This window comes from Oncorhynchus tshawytscha, linkage group LG07 (assembly GCF_018296145.1).
Source record: "Oncorhynchus tshawytscha isolate Ot180627B linkage group LG07, Otsh_v2.0, whole genome shotgun sequence".
NCBI classification, from domain to species: Eukaryota; Metazoa; Chordata; class Actinopteri; order Salmoniformes; family Salmonidae; genus Oncorhynchus; species Oncorhynchus tshawytscha.
Window position 1 is genome coordinate 27,647,913 of NC_056435.1, and position 27,345 is coordinate 27,675,257.

The window sequence follows — 27,345 nt, forward strand, 5'->3', positions numbered from 1 at the left end:
AGCAAAGTCTATGGCTGTCTGGAGTGGTTCTCAATCAGAGGCAGGTGTTTATCGTTGTCTCTGATTGGGAACCATATTTAGGCAGCCATATTCTTTGAGTTTGTCGTGGGTGATTGTCCTTAGTGTCCTTGTTCCTGTCTATGTGTTAGGTTACACAAGTATAGGCTGTTTCGGTTTTCGTTACGTTTATTGTTTTTGTAGTGTTTGTATTTAGATTCGTGTCACGTTGTTCATTAAACATGGATCGCAATCTACACGCTGCATTTTGGTCCGACTATCCTTCACCACACCTAGAAAACCGTAACATAATGCTGTGGGCTGATGGTGGTGGATAATAAACCGGGTAATGCTGTGGGTTGGATGTGGTGGATAATAAACAGGGTAATGCTGTGGGCTGAAGGTGGTGGATAATAAACAGGGTAATGCTGTGGACTGAAGGTGGCGGATAATAAACAGGGTAATGCTGTGGGCTGAAGGTGGCGAATAATAAACAGGGTAATGCTGTGGGCTGAAGGTGGCGGATAATAAACGGTAATGTCGTGGGCTGAAGGTGGCGGATAATAAAAAGGGTAATGCTGTGGGCTGAAGGTGGTGGATAATAAACATGGTAATGTCGTGGGCTGAAGGTGGCGGATAATAAACAGGGTAATGCTGTGGGCTGAAGGTGGTGAATAAACACCACAGTGTGGACCATCAAAACAAATGGGAAGACAGCAAGCATTCACACAGGGCTACCTGGGAGCTATGAATACATGTCCTTCAGACTCAAAACTGTTTGGCAGCAGAGATTCAAAATCTGCAACAGAAAGGGGAAGATTATCTGGGAAGAGCCATGAGCCGAGCAGTGGGGCACTCTGGGTACACAGCGGCTGTTCTTCAGGGTGCAGGGAGCGCGGAAGGGAGTTACCATAGCAACACCGAAGAGGAATCATGGGGGATACACCAGCATTAGCCAATATGGTGCCTCAAATGCAACCTGACTCTGCCTTTAACAGTTTCAACCAGCACTCACTTTCGTACTCATTTTCCACTTTAGTTCATCACCATTGAGAAATCGTCACCAGATCAAGCCAACCATTGTGATTTGATTTTGAAGTTAACTGTTCTTTTTTTTAAGTCGGAGAACTGACTCCCATCACACACCATGACGGGAAGTGAGTTCTCAGACAGATTAACCCATAATGAGTGCATTTCACAGGCAGGCATCAACATGGCCAACTATTGCAGGGAGAGGTGGTGGCGCAGGGGTCCTGATGGAAGTGGTCACCCCTCAGACTGGCAGGGGACACGGCTCAGAGAGACACACAATCTGGGGAAATGCATTGCACTGTGAAGGGCATATCAATGGGCAACTTGCTTTACCTCTAGTAAGCTAACCTAATTTGTTTTTATTCAGATAAATACGTTTTTTGCTATATCTATGATTCTCTGAACCTTATTAAACACAGCAATATATCTATTGTTATCTGACTTCCATTACATTTCAGATCATCTCTATAAACCATGAGAAAGTAGATGAGACGTAGATATTTGACAACGAATGAATTGAAGGCCTGACTGCAGTTCTACGAGTGCCCAGGTAGTGTCGCGCCCACAGTGCCGTGCACATCCGGGTCATGGTTGTTTTTTAGGAGGAAGTAGAGGGCCGTTCCCCCAGCAGTCTGAGGGCTGATAGGGGGAGGAAGGAGACAAGCTGATGGAGACAGGGGTTACAGAGGGACGACACACGAGGCAGGCGCCACGGGGCGCTCTGCCACGTACCCGACAACATGAGAGGACCAGGGTGGTCCACAGTGTGGCCCTACAGAGATCCGTCAGCAGCACTAACACTAGCTACTGTAACATGGGCAAACAATTCTGTTGAGCTAACTAACACAGTCTGTTGTTCTAATACGGAGTCAACTTCAGGAACGCTAACATGCTAAACAAGCTTAGTAAGGCTAACATGGACGAACAATTCAGTTGAGCTAACTAACACAGTCTGTTGTTCTAATATGGGCTCAACTTCAGTAGGTAACATGCTAAGTAACCTCAAGGCTAACATGGGGACTAAATCACCTGGGCTTAAACAGCTTGGCTAAAACTGCAGGTGGCCTCTGTCAAGCTAACATATTAATAGCCTAAATGCAGCAATCACGATGATGTTGTAAATAGTTAATAAACCGCGGTGACATTCTTAGACGTACTACCATGGGGGGAATCAATGGACTCAAATGAGACTCAAATAGGACCAGCCTTAGTTATACTCATATAAAACAATGTGGTTAACTTCAGTTTGTTGAACTACGTTATAATGACAAAATAGGCTTTAACATTACAGGGAGGCTTTCGCCTGCTCTAGTGTGAGGACAGTTAAGATGGAGAACGTCCTTAGCTCCACCGGGACTTTTGGAAGCGATGGCGGCTCCCTCAACTCCTGTACACTGGTGTGAGAGTTAAGACATCCTTTCGGCTACAATGGCATTGTAAGACAGGGAGAGAGACAGAGAGATGGAAGGAGAGAAATACCGAGAGAAAGGGACACAGAGAGTTGGAGGGGAGGAGAAAAAAAGGAAAGAGAGAGAGAGAGAGAGAGAGCGAAGGATAGTAAAGTGAGACACAGCCAGAGAGCTATCCACAGAGGGGAGGTGTAGAGGGACGAAATACAAAAAGGTTTTAACAGAGAACGTGGATATTAGCTGTCTTCTTTGGGTGTTTGGGGGTGTTAGAGACCTGAGAGTGACTGAAGCACCAGAGACGTGGGGGTGAGGTTGGAGACTGGAGGAGCCATCGTGAAAGAGATGGGGTCTAAGCTGCAGCAGGAGGGTGGGTGGGTGGGTGGAGAGTGAGGAGGAAGAGGAGAACGAGGAGGAGGAAGAGGAGGGTCTTGAAGGCAAGACGGGCAGGAACAGAGGCAAGCAGGCTGGGACAGGTGAGGGTGGGGGGGCAGCGAGGGTGGGAGGAGGTTGAGGTGTGGGAAGAGGCAGCAGTAGGGAGTAGGAGGTAAAGGTAGGGAATGTGGACCAACATGGAGTATACTTGCCCTTCGTGTATGGAACTGTGTGGATCCGTCAGAGAAGTAGTGAGCAAGAAAAGAAACAGGGGGTAGGGGAAGGGGGAGGGGGGGGGTCACAGACAATATTTTATTCAATTATTATTTGAATAAAAATATTGCTTTTTCAAAAGAAAGAAACCAATTAAGTCAAACAGACGATAAAGGAAAATAAATGAAGAACAAACACCTTTTTTGCAAGAGCAAACAAGAAACTGAACAGAATGAGGACAAAGGAAAACCAGGAAGTCGAGAAACAGAACGAAAGAAGAAACAGTAAAGGACAAAAAAAAAAACAGAACTGAGAATGTTAACCATGGAGGTTCCCAAAATAAACAGAACAGAACGAACCAGGAAAAGAGCGGAGCAACAGGGTCTGGAGAAAGAAAGCATGAGAGAGACAACAGGTGTCCCCATTGAGACCCACTAAACCCAAACTCCCACAGAGGAAGGACAGACCCTCGTCACGGGCCGTGGGAGTTTATCTACTGAATGATTCCAAAGCTAAATACAAAACAGCAACAAGGAACAGTCCAACAGAAAATAATCACACATCTAGGAACTCAACAGGAACACAACTCAATAGAAATCATAATCAAAACACGAGAGAAAAGAGTGAAAAGCATGCCTGTTTTCACCGGTTTGGAAACATCAAAAAAGTTTCAAACACAGACGCTTCAGAATCATTGCTTGTTGGTGGAGAAGAGGCGAGAGCATTTGGCAAAGAAAAATAATAGCACAAAGACACCATTATTTTCACCTTAATAACACAGTAAAACCACAGCTTTCACCTTTCTGTCATTTTCCGATTTTTTCTTCAACAGTTGTGAAGAAAAAAAAATCACCATAGTGTACAGCACAGTATGAAGACAGGAGGGTAGATAGGGGGGGGGTGGGGAGATGAAAGAGTTTCACTCCCAAGATGTCCCTGTCACAGGGGAGGAGAGGGGGGAGAGGAGAGGAGAGGGGTATAGAGGAATGCTCCACTCTGATCGTCCCTGCGATGGTGTTCGCTGGAGACCCCGGAGGCAGGACTTAGTAAGGGGGGGGGCGTAAGGTCAAATTTGGGAGAGAGAGAAAGAGTAGAGAGAGAGGGCTGGTGTTGGGTGTCTCCTGGTACTTACACTGCACCTGCAGGATCTGGTCACTCAGGTTAGCCTTGATGTGGTTCTCACTGTACGTGGGCAGAACCAGCCCGAGACTGGAGTGGTGAGGCAGACACAGAACAACATCAGCATCCTAGTATTTAAGTCCTAATACACACGCGCACGCGCACGCGCACGCGCCACACACAGAGCCTTCGCCTTGGACACAAATGACAGCATTCTCTAATCGGGAGGTGTGAACAACCTGCACTCAAAACAACACAAGAGGTTTAAATGATCAGAGAAACGCAGCAACTGTTTCAGCTTAACGATGTGCTAATAGAATTGAAGAGTGGGACCGTGTTCAAGTCAGCTGGCTCCACAGAAACCAACACCTGGCTCCTAGCCAACAGAGATAAAAAAAAAACATTTATAAAAAAAAAACATTTCTAGGTCTATTGAATATCATAAAATGTAATTTGCAAAGTGTTGCCTGGAGGAAATGGTGTTATAATGTCACTTGGAGATGGATACAATGCATAGAGCATGCAGTTATTTTGTGCTTATGATCCCATTACAGTTATTTTACAAGAGAAAGGAGTGTGTGTCTTAATTTGTGGTGATTTCAGTGAATAATCCACTATGCAGAAAGCAGATTTTGTGGATACTCCATGGTTGATAGACGGAGCCCATATCTCTGAATTTCTACACACCAGTGGTTGATAAATGACACTCGTCGAAAGCACGTTTCTGAGATGTAGAGATGGGTTATAGATCTTTATCCACAGGGTCACAGGGGGTCTGAACTCACCTGCAGGTCTCAGTCTTACCGCCAGGGTCGTATACGGTTGGAAACTGTAGCAAACTATTTTGCAAAGGAGAATCTGTTTGGTTTCTAGAGAATACTACCCAGATGAAGGCTGGTTGCTTAGCACCCACCTGTAATCTGTGCCTTCCACCGGTGTCCAGGTGTATGTCCGCATAGCCTCATCAATGTACCTCTGCAATCAGACAACAACACTCTGATCAGCATCAGAATCCCTTCCTCTATTTTGCTGTATTGTTTTGAAAAAGACCAAATCTAAGTAACGCACACACACACACACACACACACACACACACACACACACACACACACACACACACACACACACACACACACACACACACACACACACACACACACACACACACACACACACACACACACACACACATACATACATACATACATACACATATATATATATATATACAGTGCCTTTAGAAAGAATTCAGACCCCTTGACTTTTTCCACTTTTTGTTACGTCACAGCTTTATTCTAAAATGTATAAAAAATGTTTTACAAATCTTCAGCTATATACACACAATACTCAATAACTTAATTGAGGTCCACCTGTGTTAAATTACATTTATCGGACATGATTTGGAAAGGCACACCTGTCTATGTAAGAGGTCCCACAGTTGACAGTGCATTTCAGAGCAAAAACCAAGCCATGAGGTCGAAGGAATTCCTCTCTGAGACAGGATTGTGATGAGGAACAGATCTGGGGAAGGGTATCACTTGACAGAGCTCTAGAGTTCCTCTGTGGAGATGGGAGAACCTTCCACAAAGACAACCATCTCTGCAGCACTCCACCAATCATGCCTTTACGGAAGAGTGGCCAGACAGAAGCCTTGAATTGGAAAAACTCCCCAAATACAGGTGTGCCAAGCTTGTAGCGTCATACCCAAGAAGACTCAATGCTGTAATCGCTGCCAAAGGTGCTTATGTAAATATGCTATTTCCGTTTTTTGTATTTGTTACAAATTAGCGACAATGTGTAACACCCTGTTTTTACTTTGTCATTATGGGCTATTGCGTGTACATTGAAGAGGGACAAAAAAAATATTTATTACATTTTAGAATGAAGCTGTAACGTAACAAAATGTGGAAAAAGTCAAGGGGTCTGAATACTTTCCGAAGGCACCGTATATATAAAGAATCTCTTCCTCAAAAACAACTTGAACTGTTAGTACAACAAGTTGTACGGTAGTCCTAACTCAAGTTATTCTGGATGGTACCGGCACGGATCATGGCTGAGCCTCATATATTGATGACTTGATGACTTGCCTCATCAACTGACTTAATGAGGGTCTTGATTTTCCTATTCCCTGATTTTCCATCAATCATGTCACGACGGATCTGCGAGAGAGCGAGGGATAGAAACAGACAGAATATGAGACGGAGAAAGAAAAGGAGAAGGAAATGACAAGGGCAAAATGGAGATGGAGAGTTACTTCTACGCTAACCAAAACCAGCTGTAACATTTGATTCAACAGTTTGGTCACGATACCACTGTAATGCAGTTGTAGTTACAATGTTAGAGATGTGTGGGTGTTCAGGTGATCACTGTCTTTACCTCCTCCTTTTTACTGTCCTCCAGCTCAGCATCCAGGAAGTCCAGAGTGACAGGCTCTCTGAAGTTAATGATCTGCGAGAGAGAGAGACATGCAGCCAACCAGACACCAGGAATAATACCCGTATCTGGGTAGAAAATCCAAGACCTCCAGAACAGAGAAATACAAATGATATATAGAACTAGAGTCAGTAGGAGTGATTTCAGGACAGTTTGAGTCCTACCTTAGGTTGTAAGTTGGGGTGCAGGAGCAAATAGCCATTTTTGTCAATTGCATACGTGTATCCATTGGCTCCAAGCTGTAGGGACAGAGTTGAGACTTAAAACCAGTGAAAAAAGTAAAGATATTTCTACTGCATGTGAGCTGCGTGCATACGTGACGTACTTACCCTATACGTTGGCGTCTTCCTCTTAATTTCGTTGATCGCAACATCCACTCCCATGACACCAAGGACGAGCTGAGTCTGTGTAAAGACAACACAGACGGCAAAAGTTGAAATATTTGAACTCTGGCGGCGACTTCTATCTACCGTGGCAGCTGACGGCATTCAACGCCAGCCTCAACGGCATTCACCATCGTGCTCTCAATGACATCTGGTTTGCCAACTACGGTCTACCTCGTACCATCTAAATGCAGCATTAGTGCATTCATCTTAAGAAGGCTAGGTGAGACATCTACACATCACAGTCGTAGTAGGTACATTTTTTACACAATAACGAAGTTATCAGCAAAGTTGGTGCTAGTAGTAAAAGACAAGTGTGATTTCAAATAAATAGGGGGGGGGGGGTGTCACACCCTGATCTGTTTGACCTGTCTCTGTGCTTGTCTCCACCCCCCACCAGGTGTCTCCCATCTCCGCTCATTATCCCCTGTGTATTTATATCTGTGGCCAGTTTGTTTTGTTCGTCTTGCCTACCAGTGGTTTTCCCCTTGCTCCTGTCTGTTTGGAGTTCCTGGTTTCCTGGGTTTGGCCATTCTGCCTGCCCTGAGACTCCCTGCCGTTCTGTACCTTTTGGACTCTGATCTGGATTACTGAACAATGCCTGCCATTGACCTGTCGTTTTGCCTGCCCCCTGTTCTAGTAATAAACTTTTGTTAGGGTTTCAGATGTATGAGCATCTGTACCTCTCTCACTGATCCTGTCATCACATTATCATTCAGCCTCTCACATTAAGAAGCAGAGGCTGCACACACACACACACCCACACACACTCATACACTCACACTCACAGACACAGTGGAAGCACACACACAGCAAACGGGGCCTTTAGACTGACTGCTGAAAAGCTGTCCTCACCATCTGTGACTTATAACCATGTGTACCATCTGACTAATCTATATCTACACCCTGGAACTGAGTCAATTTGTCATAGCATCACTCTGTTTTTAAAGCCTGCGTGATTCAAGAGTCAATATTTTCTATTTGGTTTTAACAGTTGATTCAGTGGGAGCTAAGCAACAGATTGTACATCAAAAATCCAATCAAATGAACTTTTATTTGTCATATGCGCAAAAAAAAAACTGGTGTAGACAACCATAAAAATACAAATAAAATAGTAACAATAGGAATAAAATAAATTACACGAGAATGGAGCTATATACAGCGAGTACCAGTACCAGATCAATGTGGAGCTATATACAGGGAGTACCAGTACCAGATCAATGAGCAGAGGTATATACAGGGAGTACCAGTACCAGATCAATGTGCAGAGGTATATACAGCGAGTACCAGTACCAGATCAATGAGCAGAGGTATATACAGGGAGTACCAGTACCAGATCAATGTGCAGAGGTATATACAGGGAGTACCAGTACCAGATCAATGAGCAGAGGTATATACAGGGAGTACCAGTACCAGATCAATGAGCAGAGGTATATACAGGGAGTAACAGTACCAGATCAATGTGGAGCTATATACAGGGAGTACCAGTACCAGATCAATGTGGAGAGGTATATACAGCGAGTACCAGTACCAGATCAATGTGCAGAGGTATATACAGGGACTACCCGTACCAGATCAATGTGCAGAGGTATGAGGTATTTAAGGTAGATATGTACATGAAGGCAGGGTAAAGTGACTAGGCATCAGGATAGATAATAATAAGGTATTTAAGGTAGATATGTACATGAAGGCAGGGTAAAGTGACTAGGCATCAGGATAGATAATAATAAGGTATTTAAGGTAGATATGTACATGAAGGCAGGGTAAAGTGACTAGGCATCAGGATAGATAATAATAAGAGTAAAATAAAGAACAGAGCAGCGGCAGCAAATGATGTGTAAAAGTGTGTGTGTGTGTGTGAGTATGCGTGTATGTGTGTAATGGGTATGTATGTGTGTTTGTATTGTGTCGGTCTGCATGTGTGTTATGTGTGTGTGCATGTAGTGCACGTGTGTGGGTTTTGTGTGGGAGTGTCAATGTGGTGTCCCCTGTATTTGGTTTGTATATATGGTCTAGTGAGTGTGCGTAGGGTCAGTGCAAGATAGAGTTCGTGCAGATAGTTTGGGTACCATTAATTGACTATTTAGCAGTCTGGCACCGCCTGATATAGAGGTCCTGGATGGCAGGGAGCTTGGCCCTGTACTGGGCAGTCCACACCACCCTCTGTAGCACTTTGTGGTCCAGGGCTGTGCATTTGCCATACCAAGCGGTGATGCAGCCAGTCAAGATGCTCTTGATGGTGCAGCTGTAGAACTTCTTGAGGATCCGAGGGCCCATGCCAAATCTTTTCAGCCTCTTGAGGGGGCCGTGCCCTTTTCCCGACAGTGTGGGTGTGTGTGGACCATGTTAAGTCCTTAGTGATGTAGAAGAAACTTGAAGCTCGTGACTCGCTCCACAACAGCCCTGTCAATGTGGATGGGAGCGTGCTCTCCCCTCCTTCTCCTATACTCCACAATCAGCTCCTTGGTCTTACTGACGTTGAAGGAGAGGTTGCTGTCCTGGTACCACACTGCTAAGTCCCTGACCTCTCTGTAGGCTGACTCAGCGCTGTCTGTGAACAGGCTTACCACCGTTGTGACGTCAGCAAGTCGTGGGTAAACAGGGAGTACTGGAGGGGACTGAGCACACACCCCTGAGGGGCCCCCGTGTTGAGGGTCAGCATGGTGGAGATGTTGTTGCCTATCCTCACCACATGGGGCCGGCCCGTCAGGAAGTCCAGGATCCAGTTGCAGAGGGAGGGGTTCTGTCCCAGGGTCCGTAGCTTGGTGATGAGCTTGGAGGAGACTGTTATTGAACGCGGAGCTGTAGTCTATGACCAGCATTCTCACATAGTTATTTCTCCTCTTGTCCAGGTGGGAGAGGGCAGTGTGAAGTGCAATTTAGATTGTGTCATCTGTGGATCTATTGGGGTGGTATGCGAAATGGAATGGGTCTAGTCTGTCTGGAATGATAGTGTTGTGTGTCATGACCAGACTTTCAAAGCACTTCTTAATTACAGATGTGAGTGCTACAGGGCTATAGTCATCTAGGCAGGTTACCTTGGAGCCCTTGGGAACAGGGACAATGGTGGTCAGCTTGAAACATGTTGGGATTACAGACTGGGAGAAGGATATGCCAGCAGGTCTGTACATGACTAGAGAACGCCCACTGGTATTCCGTCTGGCCCTACGGCCTTGTGATTGTTAACCTGTTAAAACGTTTTGGCTCACATTAGCCACGGAGAGAGAGAGAGATCACACAGTCATCCGGAAAAACAGAGGCTTTCACGCAAGGCACAGTGTTATATTCCTCGAAGCGAGCATAAAAGACATTTAGTTCATTTGGGAGTTCTGCATCACTGGGCAACTCATGGTTGGGTTTCCCTTTGTAATCCGTTATTGTCTGCAAGCCCTGCCATATACGACGAGCATCAGAGCCAGTGTAATAGGCTTCTACCTTCCTCCTATATTGTCCTTTCACATGTTTGATGTCTTAGTCGTAGTGGGTTTTCTTGTATGCTTCCATGTCCGTGTCCCGTTCCTTGTAAGCGGTTGCTCTAACCTTTAACCCGGTGCGGATATTGCCTGTAATCCATGGTTTTTGGTAAGGATACGTTCTTATAGTCACTGGTGGGGACAACATCGTTTATGAACTTGTTGATGAAGCCCGTGACTGTTGTGGGAAACTCCTCAATGCTATCGGATGAATCCCGCAACACAACCCAGTATGTACTAGCAAAACAGTCTTGTAGCGTCGCATCTGCTTCATCTGACCACTTCCGTATTGAGTAGCATCACCGCTACTTCCTGTTTGAGCATTTGTTTGTAAACAGGAGAATAGAGCCGTGGTCAGATTTGCCAAAGGTAGGATGAGGGAGGGACTTGTCTGGAGTTTCTTGCTTGTTTATGGCCCCATACAGTTCGTTGAGTGCCAGAGTGGCGCTGGCTTGGGACAGGATGTAGACAGTTGTAATAATTACGGATGAGAACTCTCTTACCATGAGGTATTCTATATCAGGTGAACAAAAGCTTGAGATTTCCTTCACACTTGAAGCAGCACACCAGTTGTTATTTATGAAAAAAAAACACCCTTTTGACTTCTCTGAAGCCTCTGTACGATCCTGTCGTTGCATGGAGAATCCACTGAGTACTACGTGCATAGCGTCGTCATCCAGACACGTTTCAGCAAGACATGTAATATTGCAGCTTTTAAAGTCCATCTGATAGGAGACTCTCGAACAAAGCTCATCCATCTTATTCTCCAGTGACAGGACAATTGCCAATAGAACAGAGAGGAGCGCCGTTCTGGTTTTCTCTTCGCCTCAATTTCACCAGGACTCCACCTCGTCTCCCGTTTCCACACCTGCAGCGTTTTGCTAGCCCATGGAACAAAGGAATAGGGTCCGGTATGAACAGTGGAACAGCTGAGTCGGAGTTGAAGTCGCATTTGAAGTCAAAATCGAGGTTAGTAACTGTCGATCTGATGTCCAGAAGTGCTTGGCGGTCATATGTGATAATAGTATGAACTTTCTGTACAAAAAAAAGTTTTAAAAAAATATGATAAAAGTCACTATATAGCAAAGCTGGGTTGGAACCGAGGCAAGCCAAGCAAAGCTGAACTGGACTGGTTACACATGCAGCATAGTTGCAAAGCCGAGCTGGTCTGTGTCAGCCCTATAGTGTGAATCAGACATGAGTGGAAGGATATATCAGAGCTGCTGGGCCTGTTGCCACCTCAGGGGGTCAGTGTTGCCCTGCGGTCGTTCGGTCGCTGCACCAGGATGGGAGGGTGCCATGAGACATGACTGATGCTCAACATTAGGGAGTTATAGAGAAGGAAAGGGACTACATGTTGTAGTCAGGATTCCTCTTGTCTTACAATGGTGCAAACCCTGTTGCTCAAATGGGAAGTCTGTATCTAAGTTAGTACTGATGCAATATCTGTTTATGTATCAGGATCTGTTGACAGTGGTCCTCATAACCGCCCTGAGACCTTTTGAAGATGAACAGGGCAATAAATGAAGTCTGGGAACTTGTTAATCAGGATCTGTTGACAGTGGTCCTCATAACTGCCCTGGGACCTTTTGAAGATGAACAGGGCAATAAATGAAGTCTAGAAACTTGTTAATCAGTGTAAACCCTAATGCTGGTAATGTTCACCTGAGAGTTTGCGTCAGCGGTGAGGTTGAAGACCGGCATGGTCCCGGTGATGACCAGACCCAGACCCTGAACACACAAACAACATAGCAAAATCAACATCTTCGCACACAGGACTTCACAAGGTCCTGTTAGCATCTACATAACGTTTTGCCATCTAAAGCATGTGTAATGACTCAAAAGAGACGGTTGCAAGCTAAAGAGCTTGAAGTGTGGCTAGTACAAGGTAAACTTGTATTAAAACTGAAATGTAATGTAGCAGAGACATCAGAGTCATCAGTCTGTGTCTTACCAGAGCATCCTGGTAGACGTTGGTCCATTGGACCAGCTTGGCCTTGGGCCCAGCCAGCACCATGGGCCGACCCAGCACATCCAGGTACTCCTGAGACATGGAGAACATGGAGAACACACACGTCAGAACAATGACACACACACACACACAGACACACAGACACACACAGCATCTACTGCTTGATAGTGCTTGCCTTTGAGTGGGGGTTGCTAAAACAGTGAGCCGTAAGAGCATGTCACCCTTATTCAACGTAAAGCTATAAGACCCTGACAAGTCTTCTCCTCGTCATATTAACCGGTGGGCCAACAGTAGAAGCTGCCTAGTGCTGAGGAGCAGTAAAAGCCTAAGGACGGTCTTCAGCCATTCAGAGTCGTTATTCGTCATTATGAATCAGCTATTAAAAACACAATAGGAGTGCCAGGGGGCACTTGGCACAAACAGGCTAATCTCCCACTGGCTCTCTGTGTTCAGCACGGCAGTGTGAAAACGCCTCTCTGTGTTGGAAAACAAGGGTTAAGGGTTAAACTCAGTGATTCAACGCGTTCATCAAATTCGTCTCTCCGTAGGTTTTGTTTTACAGATTCTAAACGACAAAGATGTTTAATTGATCCATGGGATGCTGTTATTGCCCCCCCGACAGGGATCACATCACCCAACTCTGAGAAGAAAACCTCCTGACCTTGGGAGCTTTATTCTGTCAGTGCGACATCTTAGTGAGTTCCTGCTGTTTCTGTTTCTGTTTCTGCTCAAGGGAAAACAAAAAGCAATGGTGACTCCTTCACCGACTGCGATTTATCTCAATTGCGGGTGAGGAATTTAGGGAGATTCCATCCAAATCCAATACAGATCTAGGTAAACAATGCCCCCTTTTCATGATGGAATATTCCATCATAGCACTCAGACCTTAATCAAAACCGTCTGTGTATACTTGTTATACACACAAGCAGTGTCGCCCTGTGGGAACACAGTGTTGTTCCAATGTCGTGCCTTTGACCGTTTGTTATTCATTGGCTGAACACTGAGGTGCTGACAGGCGTCACACCTATTCTATTATTAGCTCAGTAAAACTCCCGTTTAACGGGCCACAGGGAGATATTTCATCAAAATGATGACAGGCAGACCTTTTCACGGGATGTAGGGGACATTTTCCGCCTGACTAGAACAATCTAGCAAACATTAAAGTCAGCCAGCAGAAAGGCTGAGGAGGTCCGAGGGAACCAGAACCACACGTAGGTAGAGGCCAGAGTCCAAGGGCCCTCGCTAACAGTTCTGTGGGTTAATGTGTTGCTACAACCAGGGACAACTTCACGTGCCTCCAACAGGCCAACCAATTAGCATTTTGTCTGTTTAATGCAACTACACTGTGAAATACAGGCTACATCAGCTACATGTATGTGTAACTGACTACACTGTGAAATACAGGCTACATCAGCTACATGTATGTGTAACTGACTACACTGTGAAATACAGGCTACATTAGCTACATGTATGTGTAACTGACTACACTGTGAAATACAGGCTACATCAGCTACATGTATGTGTAACTGACTACACTGTGAAATACAGGCTACATTAGCTACATGTATGTGTAACTGACTACACTGTGAAATACAGGCTACATTAGCTACATGTATGTGTAACTGACTACACTGTGAAATACAGGCTACATTAGCTACATGTATGTGTAACTGACTACACTGTGAAATACAGGCTACATCACCTACATGTATGTGTAAACATGCTGCAGTCCCATGTCCCATGTTTCATGAGCTGAAATAAAAGATCCCTAAAATGTTTTATACACACAAAAAGCTTATTTCTCTTAACTGTTGTGCACAAATGTGTTTAACTCCCTGTTAGTGATCATTCCTTCTTTGCCAAGATAATCCATCTGACAGGTGTGACATATCAAGAAGCTGATTGAACAGCATGACTGTTACGCAGGTGCACCTTGTGCTGGGGACAATAAAAGGCCACTCTAACATGTGCAGTTTTGTCACACAACACAATGCCACAGATGTCTCAAGTGTTGTGGGAGCATGCAATTGACACGCTGACTGGAGGAATGTCCAACCGAGCTGGTACTAGATCATTTAATGTTAATTTCTCTACCATAAGCCGCCTCCAACGTCATGATAGAGAATTTGGCAGTATGTCCAACCAGCCTCACAACAGCAGACCACATGTATGGTGTTGTGTGCGTGTTAGTAATCTATACCAAGGCAGCCCTATAACTTGTTATAATGCAACATTATATAATGGGGAATTCTAAAATGTGTAGTGCAGCCCAGGTGTGTCTAGTGCTCCTACATGAACCAGTCCTGTTGCACACCTGCTGTAGGAAACCTATTAGAATAAGTGGCAGTTCTCAGAATATAATTATGCCAGAGTTAATGGAACAGCTGACAGTCTATTCAGGGGCCCTGATCGCTCTGTGGGGCTGGGGGAGGAGGAGGGGTAGGAAGGGGGAACGGGGTGCATAGAGCCCCCAGCAACTCACTCAATTTCTACAGCTGGAATGAGGTTATCCCAAGGGGCTATGGGACCAGGTAGTGCCTGGAGCAGAGTGGAGGTCGGCAAAGGAGGGTGGAGGGGCCACGGGTGTGTGGGGCAGAGGAGCCAGAGGTGTGTGCGTGTTTGTGTGTGCATGTGCGTGTGTGTGTGTGTGTGTGTGTGGTAATGCAGTTGGGGGACTAGAGAAGGGGTGGATTAGGCAGCACAGCAGGTCTGCGCTAACTAAGACCTGCTAGAGGACAGAGGAGAGCGTTAATCACTCTCTCTCTCCCTGTTACTGTCTCTCTTTCCGAGCCTCCTCGTGTCCTCGTGGAATGGTACATTTCAAGGCCTCATCTGCAATCTGCACATTTGTCCTCAAAGAGAGTAACAAACTCAAAGTTAAGTAGAAAACACACCCTAAACAAAGACACAGCATCCTGATGTGTTCAGAATTCACACGAGTGTAAATAGTCACGCATGGATACACATATTACACACACTGGAGGATATCTGACCTGCGTGTTAATTCTGATGGCGCCAATGGATGGAATCTCGTAGTAGAATCCTGAAGAACAAAGTGAGAGAATTTGTTTGGTCAATCCACAACGGTAACCAGCAACATGCAACTGCCCTATTGTAATGTGCGTTGTTAATGTAACGCTCTCAGTGTCGCATCTTAAAGACCATAGGATAAAGTAACACAAACAGCCCAGCGAAGTGCAATCATCTCAAGCGAGCAGGGCACGTGTAGTGCTATCCTTTCAAAATGACTCCTCAGCAGAATGCTGATTGTTCTTTACGGGGGGGGGGAAACTCCATTTAGTAACCCATTACTTGTGTTGGTTATGTAATTATGTCATTTGGTGTGAAACGCTCTGTGTGTGTTTGTGTGAGTGTGTGTACTGTGTGACTGATTGGCACTAGGGTGCTATGGGGAAGCAGGATGGGGGGCCATTGGCCTCCAGTCTTATCGCCATTGTACTGCAGGATGTAAAGGTCATGTGCTCGAGGGTCTCACTGAGGATGCTGCGGCTGAGCCTCAATGCAGAGCAGAGCAGAGCAGGGCTGCTGATTAGTGATGGAGGAGAGGAGAGCCACTCTCTCACTCTGGGTCAATAACTGCTGCCGTTCCCCAAGTTATTAAAGCTGAGTGTTTATACAAAGAGCCGCGAAACGGAGACAACACACTCGGAATGTTAAGAGGCGGGAACGGCTGTCGTTTTTTTTGTCATTTTTTGGGGGAAACAAATTGCGTTCTCGCAAAATAGTGCCTGTGAAATATATTACAGAATCTCTGGTGCCGAGTAAATTTCTGTAAAGTTACAGGGAAAATGTGTTAAAATGACAGTATTATTAAGCTGGCCACCAGGATAATGCTGTAATCACGGTAGCATCCACAGAAGCGCACGCCCACAAACTATGACTGTGCTCAGAACAGTAGCTCCTTCCCTTGCTTTGTGCTATTGTGTGACACCTCCAGTTGTAGGACACGACACAAGGAGCGACGAAGGAAACCGACGTAGTAACGAATGAGCATGGACTGGAGGTCTGCCGGTCTTCAGCCACACGAGGAGAGCGGTTTGGGCCCAAAGAACTGTCAGAGCGGGAGTCAGGCTCCACTTAAGAGGGGATTGCAGCACAAGCCAAGCGAGACAACAGGGAGTCTAGTCGACTGGGAGCTGGGTGTGTAAGGTGTTTGCGAGGGGGGGGGATCCATGTGTGTTTAAGTGTGTGAGGGTGAGAAGGTTCGGCTCTACATGTCATTATAGGGTGTCTCTGGATAGCACAATGAGGTACGACTATGTTTAAAAGGACGGCTCCATAGAGGAGAGGACGTCAATAACCATTGTCTTAGGTCGGCATTGGCTTTGGTGCCACGCTAATAGTTAGAGTGAGTGGCACGCCGGCACAGAGGAGTAATCCTGGACTTCCCACATGCCGCCTGCCTGACTGAGAGATGGTAGCCATCGTTATCAACACACAGCCAGGCTCCACACGATAATTCATGACAACATGCGGGGAGGGAGGTACTTCTGAAGCACTCTGAAGGCTCTGCAGGAAATGAATGAGTCAGCCTTCGATAGGAGGCATGCTGCTTGTGACAGGAAGAAGGGAACGCTAAGTGTATAAGAGAAATGTTGAGACACTGAGAAACCCAACAACAGAGGGGATAAAGAAGGAGAGAGCGAGGAGAGAGAGACGTTTTTGTTCCAGAAAGAGTGAAAAAAAAAGAGTTTAACCGAGAGAGCAGAAAAGTGGAATTCGGAATTGGTTATAGTGCAGAGCGGGCTGAGTGTCATGAGGTCATGAGGGCCGATGGTCAAGGAGGAAAGCTCAGTCATCTGGGTCGGGGACAGTTGGGCATTTTGACTGGAGTTTGGTTACATCATTACACCATTCTAATCACATATTTTCTCGTTTCTCTTTGCTGGACTTGGGTAACGTTGAGATTGTGCATGTAAATCAGTCCATGTCCATACAGTTTATAGACACACCCTCTTACTCACCTTTGTTGGCACAAGCTATCCACTGCAAAGGTGTGACATCATAGTTGTGCTGCCCGACTGAAAAGGTAAATACTCGAATCTGAGAGAAGAGGGAATAGTGAGCGGAGAGGGTGAAAAACTGGACATTACTCTCGTACAGCGAGAACGTATAACGGCGGAAGCATTTCAAGCCAGGGCGTGAGCGAAGACGAGGAAGAGAAACGGTAGGAGAGGGAGACAGAACGAGAGAGAGAGAGGAAAGAGAGTGAGTGTGTGCATGTGTTGGCTGTAATTTCCTGGGCTCTGGTGATAAAGTGGCTAATTAGTCAGCAGGTCAGAGCTGTTAACACCTGCAGCAAGACAAGAAAAGAGAGAGAGAGAGAGAGAGAGAGAGCGACAGAGAGAGAGAGAGAGAGAGAGAGAGAGCGACAGAGAGAGAGAGAGAGAGAGAGAGAGAGAGAGAGACAAGAGAGAGAGAGAGAGAGAGAGCGACAGAGAGAGAGAGAGAGAGAGAGAGCGACAGAGAGAGAGAGAGAGAGAGAGAGAGAGAGAGAGAGAGAGAGATGACAGGGATGGAAAGTAATGCCAATGAGGAAGAAAAGAGGAAACACAAACCAAAAGGATCTATGTCCAAGGATGGAAGTGTTGGAATCATTAAGATTCTCACCCCCCCCCCCAAAAAAAAATGACACCTGCTGTTGAGAAACATGGTATTTATTTCATAAGGACAAAGGGATGAGAGGGAGATGGGAGACCACAGGCTGGTTTATCATCTCACGGACTGATTCATTGGCAGACTTGGATTGATGAATAGATCCTTGGTTATTGGGGACAGGACTCACAGTTTTGTTGGGCCAGTTGTACTTCTCAAAGATGTCCTGGGCACGATCCTCTCCTCCATCTGTAAACATCATTATCATCTTATTGCAGCCCGCCCTCGGGGCGCCGGTATCCTGTGGAACAGAGAGAGAGAAGAAGATGGAGATAGCGAGGGAGAGGCAGAAAGCGGGATAGAGAGAGATACAGAGAGAGATACAGAGAGAGAGAGAGAGAAGGTGATTAGTGAGAGAGTGATTAGCGAGAGAGGGGGAAGAGACCGTCAAGGAACGGAAGAGGACATCAGACGACATGATAAAGACATGATAAAGACACGATTCAGTATAGCCTCTCCTTCCAGGAAATCACTGAAAATGGCAGATTGGTTCTTCACAGGGGAGAAGAGTGCTTGAGGAAAGGACAAGCCTGTCTTCCAGTTCGCCTTTGAACAGCTGTAGATTCTCTTTTCTAATATGCTAGGTAACCTGCATGTACAGTACACAATACATCCACATATCTGGGATCAAAGTGTACATATCTCTGTGTGTAGGGTAATATATCCCGTGCGTGCAGATTGGTGAATGTGTTCAGTGGCCAGTGGCATTCTACTGTGATATGGATTGGGTTATAGGCATAACCCCCTCTTTCTCCCTCATCCGTCTCCTCCACCAGGCTGCCTATCTGACCGTTCGAATCGATATGCAGGCCAGCGGCACGTCACTCTGACAAGATTCTAATAAAGATACATAATATTACCACAATTACACATTTTTATTGTGCTTCTGCCACCAATCATAGGGAGCGCGGCGGCGGGAGACAGCGATTAAAAAGCTTTTATTTCTCATTCTGCTGGGGGGCAGGCTGGGCTGGGCTGGGCTGGGCGGGCGCTTGGCTCCGTGCCTCCCAGCCCACCAGAGGAATATAAAGTGTCGGTGGCTGATCTCTTCTGGGCTCCTCTCATCAATCATCCCATCAGAGCCCATTAGGGTTGGCAGCTTCCGAAAATATACAGGAGCATATGGAGCTAAGCTGAGGCAGCACCTGTGCAGACAGACAGACAGACAGCGGCAGGCAGGTGTTTTGGACGGACCAGTGCCTGCCTGCAGGGTTGCCTCCCTGCTGCACATACAGACAGGGACCACTGCTGTGCTGGCTATCCCTAAGCGCCACCATCATCATCATCATGCCACTGCAGTGGCCGTTCTTAACCAGACCGGCTGACTGACTAGCAGCCCCTTTGGGCTCCATTCAGAAGAGGCGTAATCCTCTGATTGTCTAAAGAGTGGCTGGGTCAATTAGTATATCAATTGGGATGTCAGTTTGCTAATTAGCGTGTCTTATACCATGGACATTTCGTGGAAGGCCTAACCTAACCTACCACCCTGAACTAAAACCCAGAGCGTGACTGCTGGCTCTTAGTCTTACATTGAGTAGCTGTTCGAAGGCGAACTGGAAGCCAGACTTGTAGTCAGTGGTTCCTTTGGCTTGCATGTTCATGATGGACTCCTTGAAGATCTTCTTGTTTCTCATGGTGGCCTGGACCAAGGTCTTAAAGCAGGGGACCACGGCATCTGCCTTCTCGTTAAACTGGGGGAGAAAAGACAGATAATGATGACTAATTGTCAATTGAACGTGTCTGAGTGTGACCACGCCGCTCGCTCGCTGGCATTTGACGGCCACTCCATCTGTTGTGTGTGTGTGTGTGTGTGTGTGTGTGTGTGTGTGTGTGTGTGTGTGTAACCAGATAAGGAGGGGGACGTGTGCAGTTGTGGGTTGCTCTGTGCCACTCTGGCAATAAACGTTGATAATTACAGTGTTCCACACAAAGAACAGGTGCACCTGGAATTCCAATGTAAACCAAGAACAGACACCCAGCCAAGGTAATGTCATCGAGATCTCCTCGGGCAACATTTAAATTAGTCCTGGACTCTGTTTGTGACTGCGTGTGCGTGTGTGACAGACAGAAAGGTAAGCAGAGAGCAGTGCCTATGTGTGATTAGCATTGAACAGCAATGTCCTGTAATGTCAGCATTTTTAATGGCCTTTCTTCTTGAAGGTCAACTTGAAAATCCGTTGACATTTCGATGGCAGAATGAGAGCATGAAATAGGGGAAGGAATTCGGTGCATGAAACGATGACATTTCCTTGTGTTTGTGTAATTTGATACTTATAAAGAGAAGAAAGGACTTGAAGTATTATATTCAAAGTAACGTTTAGAATTCCTTGTCACAGATTATGATCTCCTAACAAAATGACAATTGCACGTTCAACACTATTCCAGGCCTAATGTAATGCTTCTGTGGACGGTTATACTGTATTGCTGAGGCGGCAGGTAACCTAGTGGTTAAGAGCGTCGGGCCACTAACGGAAAGGTCACTGGTTCTAATCCCCAAGCCGACTAGGTGACAAATCAGTCGATGAGCCCTTGAGCAAGGCACTTAACCCTGATTGCTTCTGTAAATAACTCTGGATAGGAGCAACTGATAAAGGTAATTGTTCTGCCAGAGGTTAGGATATCAACAGTTGTTGTGTTTGTAACTACAATGCATAATAATGGGAATATTTGACTTGATCAAATGCACAATCTTTGAAAAACCTCAAATAACACAAATTACTGTTGGTGTCTTCATACACTAACATATATACAGACAGATAGGTATACACACACACACACCGGCACAACCATTGACTTTCCTTCCTACTTCCAGAGCTCTTATTTTCTCTATAGGGGTGGAAATCAGCCTCGTTCCCACCCAGATTACCACGCTCATTTCTGCCTCTTAGAGCTGGGATTTAGAGCCATACACTGACTAAGAGCACTGGATTATGGGGGATTAGCCACCCAAGTCTCCAAACAGGGCTACCCCACCAGTGTGTGTGTGTGTGTGTGTGTGTGTGTGTGTGTGTGTGTGTGTGTGTGTGTGTGTGTGTGCATGTATGTATGCAGTGAGTCAGAAGATGCAGCAATCAACTCATGAAAAACCTAGGAAGGCAGGGAGACTGTGGGGGAGATAGAGCCTGGCACAATCACACATAGACCAGGGGTTGCAACATTGTGGGACTATAATCATGTAGGAAAGTCATCGTTTTTACAGCATAACTATGCAACCACATGTGACTATGTGATAGGAGCCTATACGCGTTCTCATGGCCACCCCAATGCATTACGGATCCTGTTATATTGGAGGTGTTAACCGTGTTCTAACATTGTCATTGGATATTGACGAATAACCAGACCTTCAGCTGCAAATGACTGACACGGGGGGCCTGAAGGAGTCCCGGGAAAACGCAGAGCCCAGTTCTAATCGCCGCCTTACCAGCGAGGCTACTCACCCTGGCTACATTCACATAGTCATCATCTGACAGAGTGTCTAGCATCTGCATCACAGAGGACTTCATCAGCTTCAGGGTGAGTCCACTGACACTGCCACTCCTACAGACACAACAGAGCACAACCAACAGATCATTGAGCCATACAGTTTAACCTAAACGGCTCCGTCTTACAACCTCGTCCAGGTAGGATGGCGTACCCATAGGAGGCTATACAGTGACGCTCCCTCTGCTCGTTTATACTGTGCTGAGTATTTACAGATTGGGGATCTGGCGTAGGACACACAAAAACAGTCTTAATCTATCCTCTCATTCCTCCCATGACCCAACCCCAGTTTATTTCAGCATGCATTCAGGAAAAATAATCTTCGTATTGTGCTGCTAAGACATGGGCACTAGAGCAAGAGGTCTGTGAAAATAAACATGATCGACATGGGAGTCTAGAATCTCCTCTGATCGGGGTAAACCAACAGGTGGCACTAGAGACCTTTACTGTCGCTGCTGAGAGAGGACAGGAGGGAGGAGAGAGGGAGAAGGAAAGACAGGAAGGAGGGAGGAGAGAGGGAGAAGGAAAGACAGGAAGGAGGGAGGAGAGAGGGAGAAGGAAAGACAGGAAGGAGGGAGGAGAGAGGGAGAAGGAAAGACAGGAAGGAGGGAGGAGAGAGGGAGAAGGAAAGACAGGAAGGAGGGAGGAGAGAGGGAGAAGGAAAGACAGGAAGGAGGGAGGAGAGAGGGAGAAGGAAAGACAGGAAGGAGGGAGGAGAGAGAGGAGAAGGAAAGACAGGAAGGAGGGAGGAGAGAGGGAGAAGGAAAGACAGGAAGGAGGGAGGAGAGAGGGAGAAGGAAAGACAGGAAGGAGGGAGGAGAGAGGGAGAAGGAAAGACAGGAAGGAGGGAGGGAGGAGGGAGAAGGAAAGACAGGAGGAGGGAGGAGAGAGGGGGAAGGAAAGACAGGAAGGAGGGAGGGAGGAGAGAGAAGGAAAGACAGGAAGGAGGGAGGAGAGAGGGAGAAGGAAAGACAGGAAGGAGGGAGGAGAGAGGGAGAAGGAAAGACAGGAGGAGGGAGGAGAGAGGGAGAAGGAAAGACAGGAGGAGGGAGGAGAGAGGGAGAAGGAAAGACAGGAAGGAGGGAGGAGAGAGGGAGGAAGGAAAGACAGGAAGGAGGGAGGGAGGAGGGAGGGAGAAGGGAAAGACAGGAAGGAGGGAGGAGAGAGGGAGAAGGAAAGACAGGAAGGAGGGAGGAGAGAGGGAGAAGGAAAGACAGGAAGGAGGGAGGAGAGAGGGAGAAGGAAAGACAGGAGGAGGGAGGAGGAGAGAGGGAGAAGGAAAGACAGGAAGGAGGGAGGGAGGAGAGAGGGAAGGAAAGACAGGAGGAGGGAGGAGAGAGGGAGAAGGAAAGACAGGAGGAGGGAGGAGAGAGGGAGAAGGAAAGACAGGAAGGAGGGAGGAGAGAGGGAGAAGGAAAGACAGGAAGGAGGAGAGAGGGAGAAGGAAAGACAGGAAGGAGGAAGGAGGAGGGAGAAGGAAAGACAGAAAGGAGAGAGGAGAGAGGGAGAAGGAAAGACAGAAAGGAAAGGAGGAGAGAGGGAGAAGGAAAGACAGGAAGGAGGGAGGAGAGAGGGAGAAGGAAAGACAGGAAGGAGGGAGGAGAGAGGGAGAAGGAAAGACAGAAAGGAGGAGAGAGGGAGAAGGAAAGACAGAAAGGAGGGAGGAGAGAGGGAGAAGGAAAGACAGGAAGAAGGGAGGAGAGAGGGAGAAGGAAAGACAGGAGGGAGGGAGAGAGGGAAAGACAGAAAGGAGGGAGGAGAGAGGGAGAAGGAAAGACAGGAAGGAGGGAGGAGAGAGGGAGAAAGAAAGACAGGAAGGAGGGAGGAGAGAGGGAGAAGGAAAGACAGAAAGGAGGGAGGAGAGGGAGAAGGAAAGACAGGAAAGGAGGAGAGAGGGAGAAGGAAAGACAGGAAGGAGGGAGGAGAGAGGGAGAAGGAAAGACAGGAAGGAGGGAGGAGAGAGGGAGAAGGAAAGACAGAAAGGAGGAGAGAGGGAGAAGGAAAGACAGAAAGGAGAGGAGGAGAGAGGGAGAAGGAAAGACAGGAAGGAGGGAGGAGAGAGGGAGAAGGAAAGACAGGAAGGAGGGAGGAGAGAGGGAGAAGGAAAGACAGGAGGGGGAGGAGAGAGGGAGAAGGAAAGACAGGAAGGAGGAGGAGAGGGGAGAAGGAAAGACAGGAAGGAGGGAGGAGAGAGGGAGAAGGAAAGACATGAAGGAGGGAGGAGAGGGAGAAGGAAAGACAGGAAGGAGGGAGGAGAGAGGGAGAAGGAAAGACAGGAGGGAGGAGAGAGGGAGAAGGAAAGACAGGAAGGAGGAGAGAGGGGAGAAGGAAAGACAGGAAGGAGGGAGGAGAGAGGGAGAAGGAAAGACAGAAAGGAGAGAGGAGAGAGGAAGAAGGAAAGACAGGAAGGAGGAGAGAGGGAGAAGGAAAGACAGGAGGGAGGAGAGAGGGAGAAGGAAAGACAGGAAGGAGGAGAGAGGGAGAAGGAAAGACAGGAAGGAGGGAGGAGAGAGGGAGAAGGAAAGACATGAAGGAGGAGAGAGGGAGAAGGAAAGACTGCATCTACTCACACATCCACAATGATGATCATGTCCTTGGGAGAGGATGCCCCTTGGATGTACCTGTTCAAGAAAGAAAGATGTGTTTAACAAATTGCATTAGTCTTCACTGCGTTTAATTGAACTGGTAGATTTGATGGGGATCCTAGGTTACAATAAACTGGGCTATGTTAATATGTAGCAACCAGAGCATATTTAAATGCTGAAATGGAGTATTAGCTTGCAAGAGCTGTGTCTAAATGGATTCTAAGCTTTGTTGAGAATGGTTGAGGCAAGTGAATGGAGTCCCGGCTTAGCTAAGGTTCACTTACAGTATAGGTAAAGCTATGTTTGCATGTTGAGCAACCTGTATGTGTATATCTTCAGTCTAAGTAATCTGAGTCGTCTTTAGACAGAGTTTGTTTTATACTTAGTTTGAGTCTGAACTAAACAGGTTTCAGTCATGTTTCTAATAAACTGGCCGCTGACCTGTTTTATGGGCAACTGAGCAGATTTAAATGCTGAAATGTTTCTAAGCAGGCTGTGTCTAAATGACCTAAGTTTTTGAGAATGGTTGAACAGATTTCAGTCATGTTTCTAACAGGCTAGGTAAAGCTGACCTGTGTTTTGAGCAACCTGTATGTGTAGATCTTCAGTCATGTTTCTAAGCAGGCTGAGACAGAGTTTGTTTTACCTGTGTTTTGAGTCTGAACTAAACAGGTTTCAGTCATGTTTCTAAGCAGGCTGAGCCGAGCTGACCTGTGTTTTGGGTCGTCTGAACAGATTTCAGTCATGTTTCTAAGCAGGCTGAGCCGAGCTGACCTGTGTTTTGGGTCGTCTGAACAGGTTTCAGTCATGTTTCTAAGCAGGCTGAGCCGAGCTGACCTGTGTTTTGGGTCGTCTGAACAGATTTCAGTCATGTTTCTAAGCAGGCTGAGCCGAGCTGACCTGTGTTTTGGGTCGTCTGAACAGATTTCAGTCATGTTTCTAGGCAGGCTGAGCCGAGCTGACCTGTGTTTTGGGTCGTCTGAACAGATTTCAGTCATGTTTCTAAGCAGGCTGAGCCGAGCTGACCTGTGTTTTGGGTCGTCTGAACAGATTTCAGTCATGTTTCTAAGCAGGCTGAGCCGAGCTGACCTGTGTTTTGGGTCGTCTGAACAGATTTCAGTCATGTTTCTAGGCAGGCTGAGCCGAGCTGACCTGTGTTTTGGGTCGTCTGAACAGATTTCAGTCATGTTTCTAAGCAGGCTGAGCCGAGCTGACCTGTGTTTTGGGTCGTCTGAACAGATTTCAGTCATGTTTCTAAGCAGGCTGAGCCGAGCTGACCTGTGTTTTGGGTCGTCTGAATAGATTTCAGTCATGTTTCTAAGCAGGCTGAGCCGAGCTGACCTGTGTTTTGGGTCGTCTGAATAGATTTCAGTCATGTTTCTAAGCAGGCTGAGCCGAGCTGACCTGTGTTTTGGGTCGTCTGAACAGATTTCAGTCATGTTTCTAAGCAGGCTGAGCCGAGCTGACCTGTGTTTTGGGTCGTCTGAACAGATTTCAGTCATGTTTCTAAGCAGGCTGAGCCGAGCTGACCTGTGTTTTGGGTCGTCTGAACAGATTTCAGTCATGTTTCTAGGCAGGCTGAGCCGAGCTGACCTGTGTTTTGGGTCGTCTGAATAGATTTCAGTCATGTTTCTAAGCAGGCTGAGCCGAGCTGACCTGTGTTTTGGGTCGTCTGCGCTAAGCTCTGTCTGTCTGTACAATAAGAGCTACTGCTGATTCTCTAGTCCCTCAATGACGCACCAGTCCGGTGTCAAACACATTCTTTACTCTGCCGGTCCCTTTGTCAGCTCGAGACACAAGCTGCTTAACACCATTATGCTACAGTTGCAAAGCTACTCCTAAAATAGGGCAGCTATGCGTGTGTGTGTGTGTGTGTGTGTGTGTCAGTCATGATGGTGCAGGGCGGGACTGTGGGGGAGCAGAAACACAGCAGCAAAGTGAACCAAAGATGCTAGACACTTTGTTGTCCTGGAAAAGCCACAAACACAAACGTCTGCCCACTGCTGATAGAGGCTGACATATAGAGGCAAATTGGAATGCACTCATTCCCTTCCAACTGCAATTAAAATCCCATTACACCTGACACAAATGGAGCAGAGATTGACGTAACGTTACAGGGCTCCTCCAGGTCAGCTTGGCGGGGGGTTTCAAATGTTAGCGTTTAGTTCGCTTGGCATTCTGAGGCGCGAGCGAAGCAGAGGCAGACCGATCACCAGTAGTCTCTTTCTGCTTTTTATCAGCGGTTCCGCTGTGTGTGGAGGCAGGCCAGCTGCCTGTGGGCCAGTTAGGTGCTTTTCTTATGCCGGGCCAGGGCCGATACAGAGGTAGAGAGGAACTGAGTCCTGGTAGGCCTCACTGTTGCTGCTCCCACAAGCCCCAGCCCATCACTTCACTGGCAGGCACCGCGCCACCACTCCAACCTGCACAGTGACCCCTGACCTCTGTTCCACTGCTGTCCCTCTGCACCGACGTGGCCCTGAATCCCAGCTTCAAACACAACCGGGGCCTCACTCTCCTGAACCCCCCCCCCCCAGGACAGAACACAAGCAGGTCAGCCAACCAGCACCGTCACCGCTGACACTTGAGAGATCGATTAACCGTGCATGCCCAGAATAGGCAGAAGTGTGTGGGGGAGGGGGGGAAATCCAATTATTTTTCATAACAGAGAACACCACATCAAAGGTAGAATTTCCACAGCACTATGTGGCATTTGAAATCAGGTCTGGAACCATGAAGTGTATTGGCATGACTTTTATCAATTTAATTACGGAAATCTTAATTTGAGAACGAGAGTGCACGGGGAGAGGGAAAGGGGAGAGAGAAGAGAGTTAGACTGCACGCAGTGATGGCTTCATTCCGTGGCTAGATGGAGTTGTGAAAGTGGTCGTCGATGCGGCACCAAACCCAGTCAGAATGTGCACCACGTCTCCACACCGGGGCACCAGAGAAAGCTCAGCGCAGATATTCAAGGAATGGCCCTTTTGGTGAAGGGCTTCAGACCTGAGTAACTGAGTGGCGGGAGGATTTCATTAAATCCTCGAACTCGTCTCATTCTCTCAGTGGACTCTAGTGCTTTCATATGGCTGAAGTTATTCATGGGCTAAATGTTAATGAGAGGGGCACAGCCGACTTCCATTACTGGTTCAACCTCAGTTGCCCCACACTCACATCACACAGTCAAATGCGGAGCTGTCATTAGCT

At 47.0% G+C, this 27,345-nt stretch overlaps 1 protein-coding gene across 4 annotated transcripts in view; it reads right to left on the reverse strand.

The window, feature by feature from the left end:
* Positions 1-27,345, reverse strand: part of LOC112254289 (voltage-dependent calcium channel subunit alpha-2/delta-2-like) — a 309,636-nt gene that overhangs the window by 13,153 nt on the left and 269,138 nt on the right. For 3 of the 4 annotated variants that reach the window (XM_042324234.1, XM_042324235.1, XM_042324236.1), the window contains 15 exons: positions 24,130-24,180; positions 21,517-21,616; positions 19,609-19,770; positions 18,210-18,320; positions 17,389-17,467; positions 15,397-15,446; positions 12,386-12,475; positions 12,097-12,162; positions 6,905-6,979; positions 6,740-6,814; positions 6,519-6,590; positions 6,230-6,301; positions 5,056-5,117; positions 4,156-4,232; positions 736-796 (listed from right to left, as the gene is read on the reverse strand). In XM_042324234.1, the coding sequence (XP_042180168.1) occupies positions 736-796; positions 4,156-4,232; positions 5,056-5,117; positions 6,230-6,301; positions 6,519-6,590; positions 6,740-6,814; positions 6,905-6,979; positions 12,097-12,162; positions 12,386-12,475; positions 15,397-15,446; positions 17,389-17,467; positions 18,210-18,320; positions 19,609-19,770; positions 21,517-21,616; positions 24,130-24,180 (1,203 nt within the window). Of the gene's footprint in view, positions 1-735; positions 821-4,155; positions 4,233-5,055; positions 5,118-6,229; positions 6,302-6,518; positions 6,591-6,739; positions 6,815-6,904; positions 6,980-12,096; positions 12,163-12,385; positions 12,476-15,396; positions 15,447-17,388; positions 17,468-18,209; positions 18,321-19,608; positions 19,771-21,516; positions 21,617-24,129; positions 24,181-27,345 lie in introns of all 4 variants that reach the window. The other variant, XM_042324237.1, reaches the window with a different exon arrangement.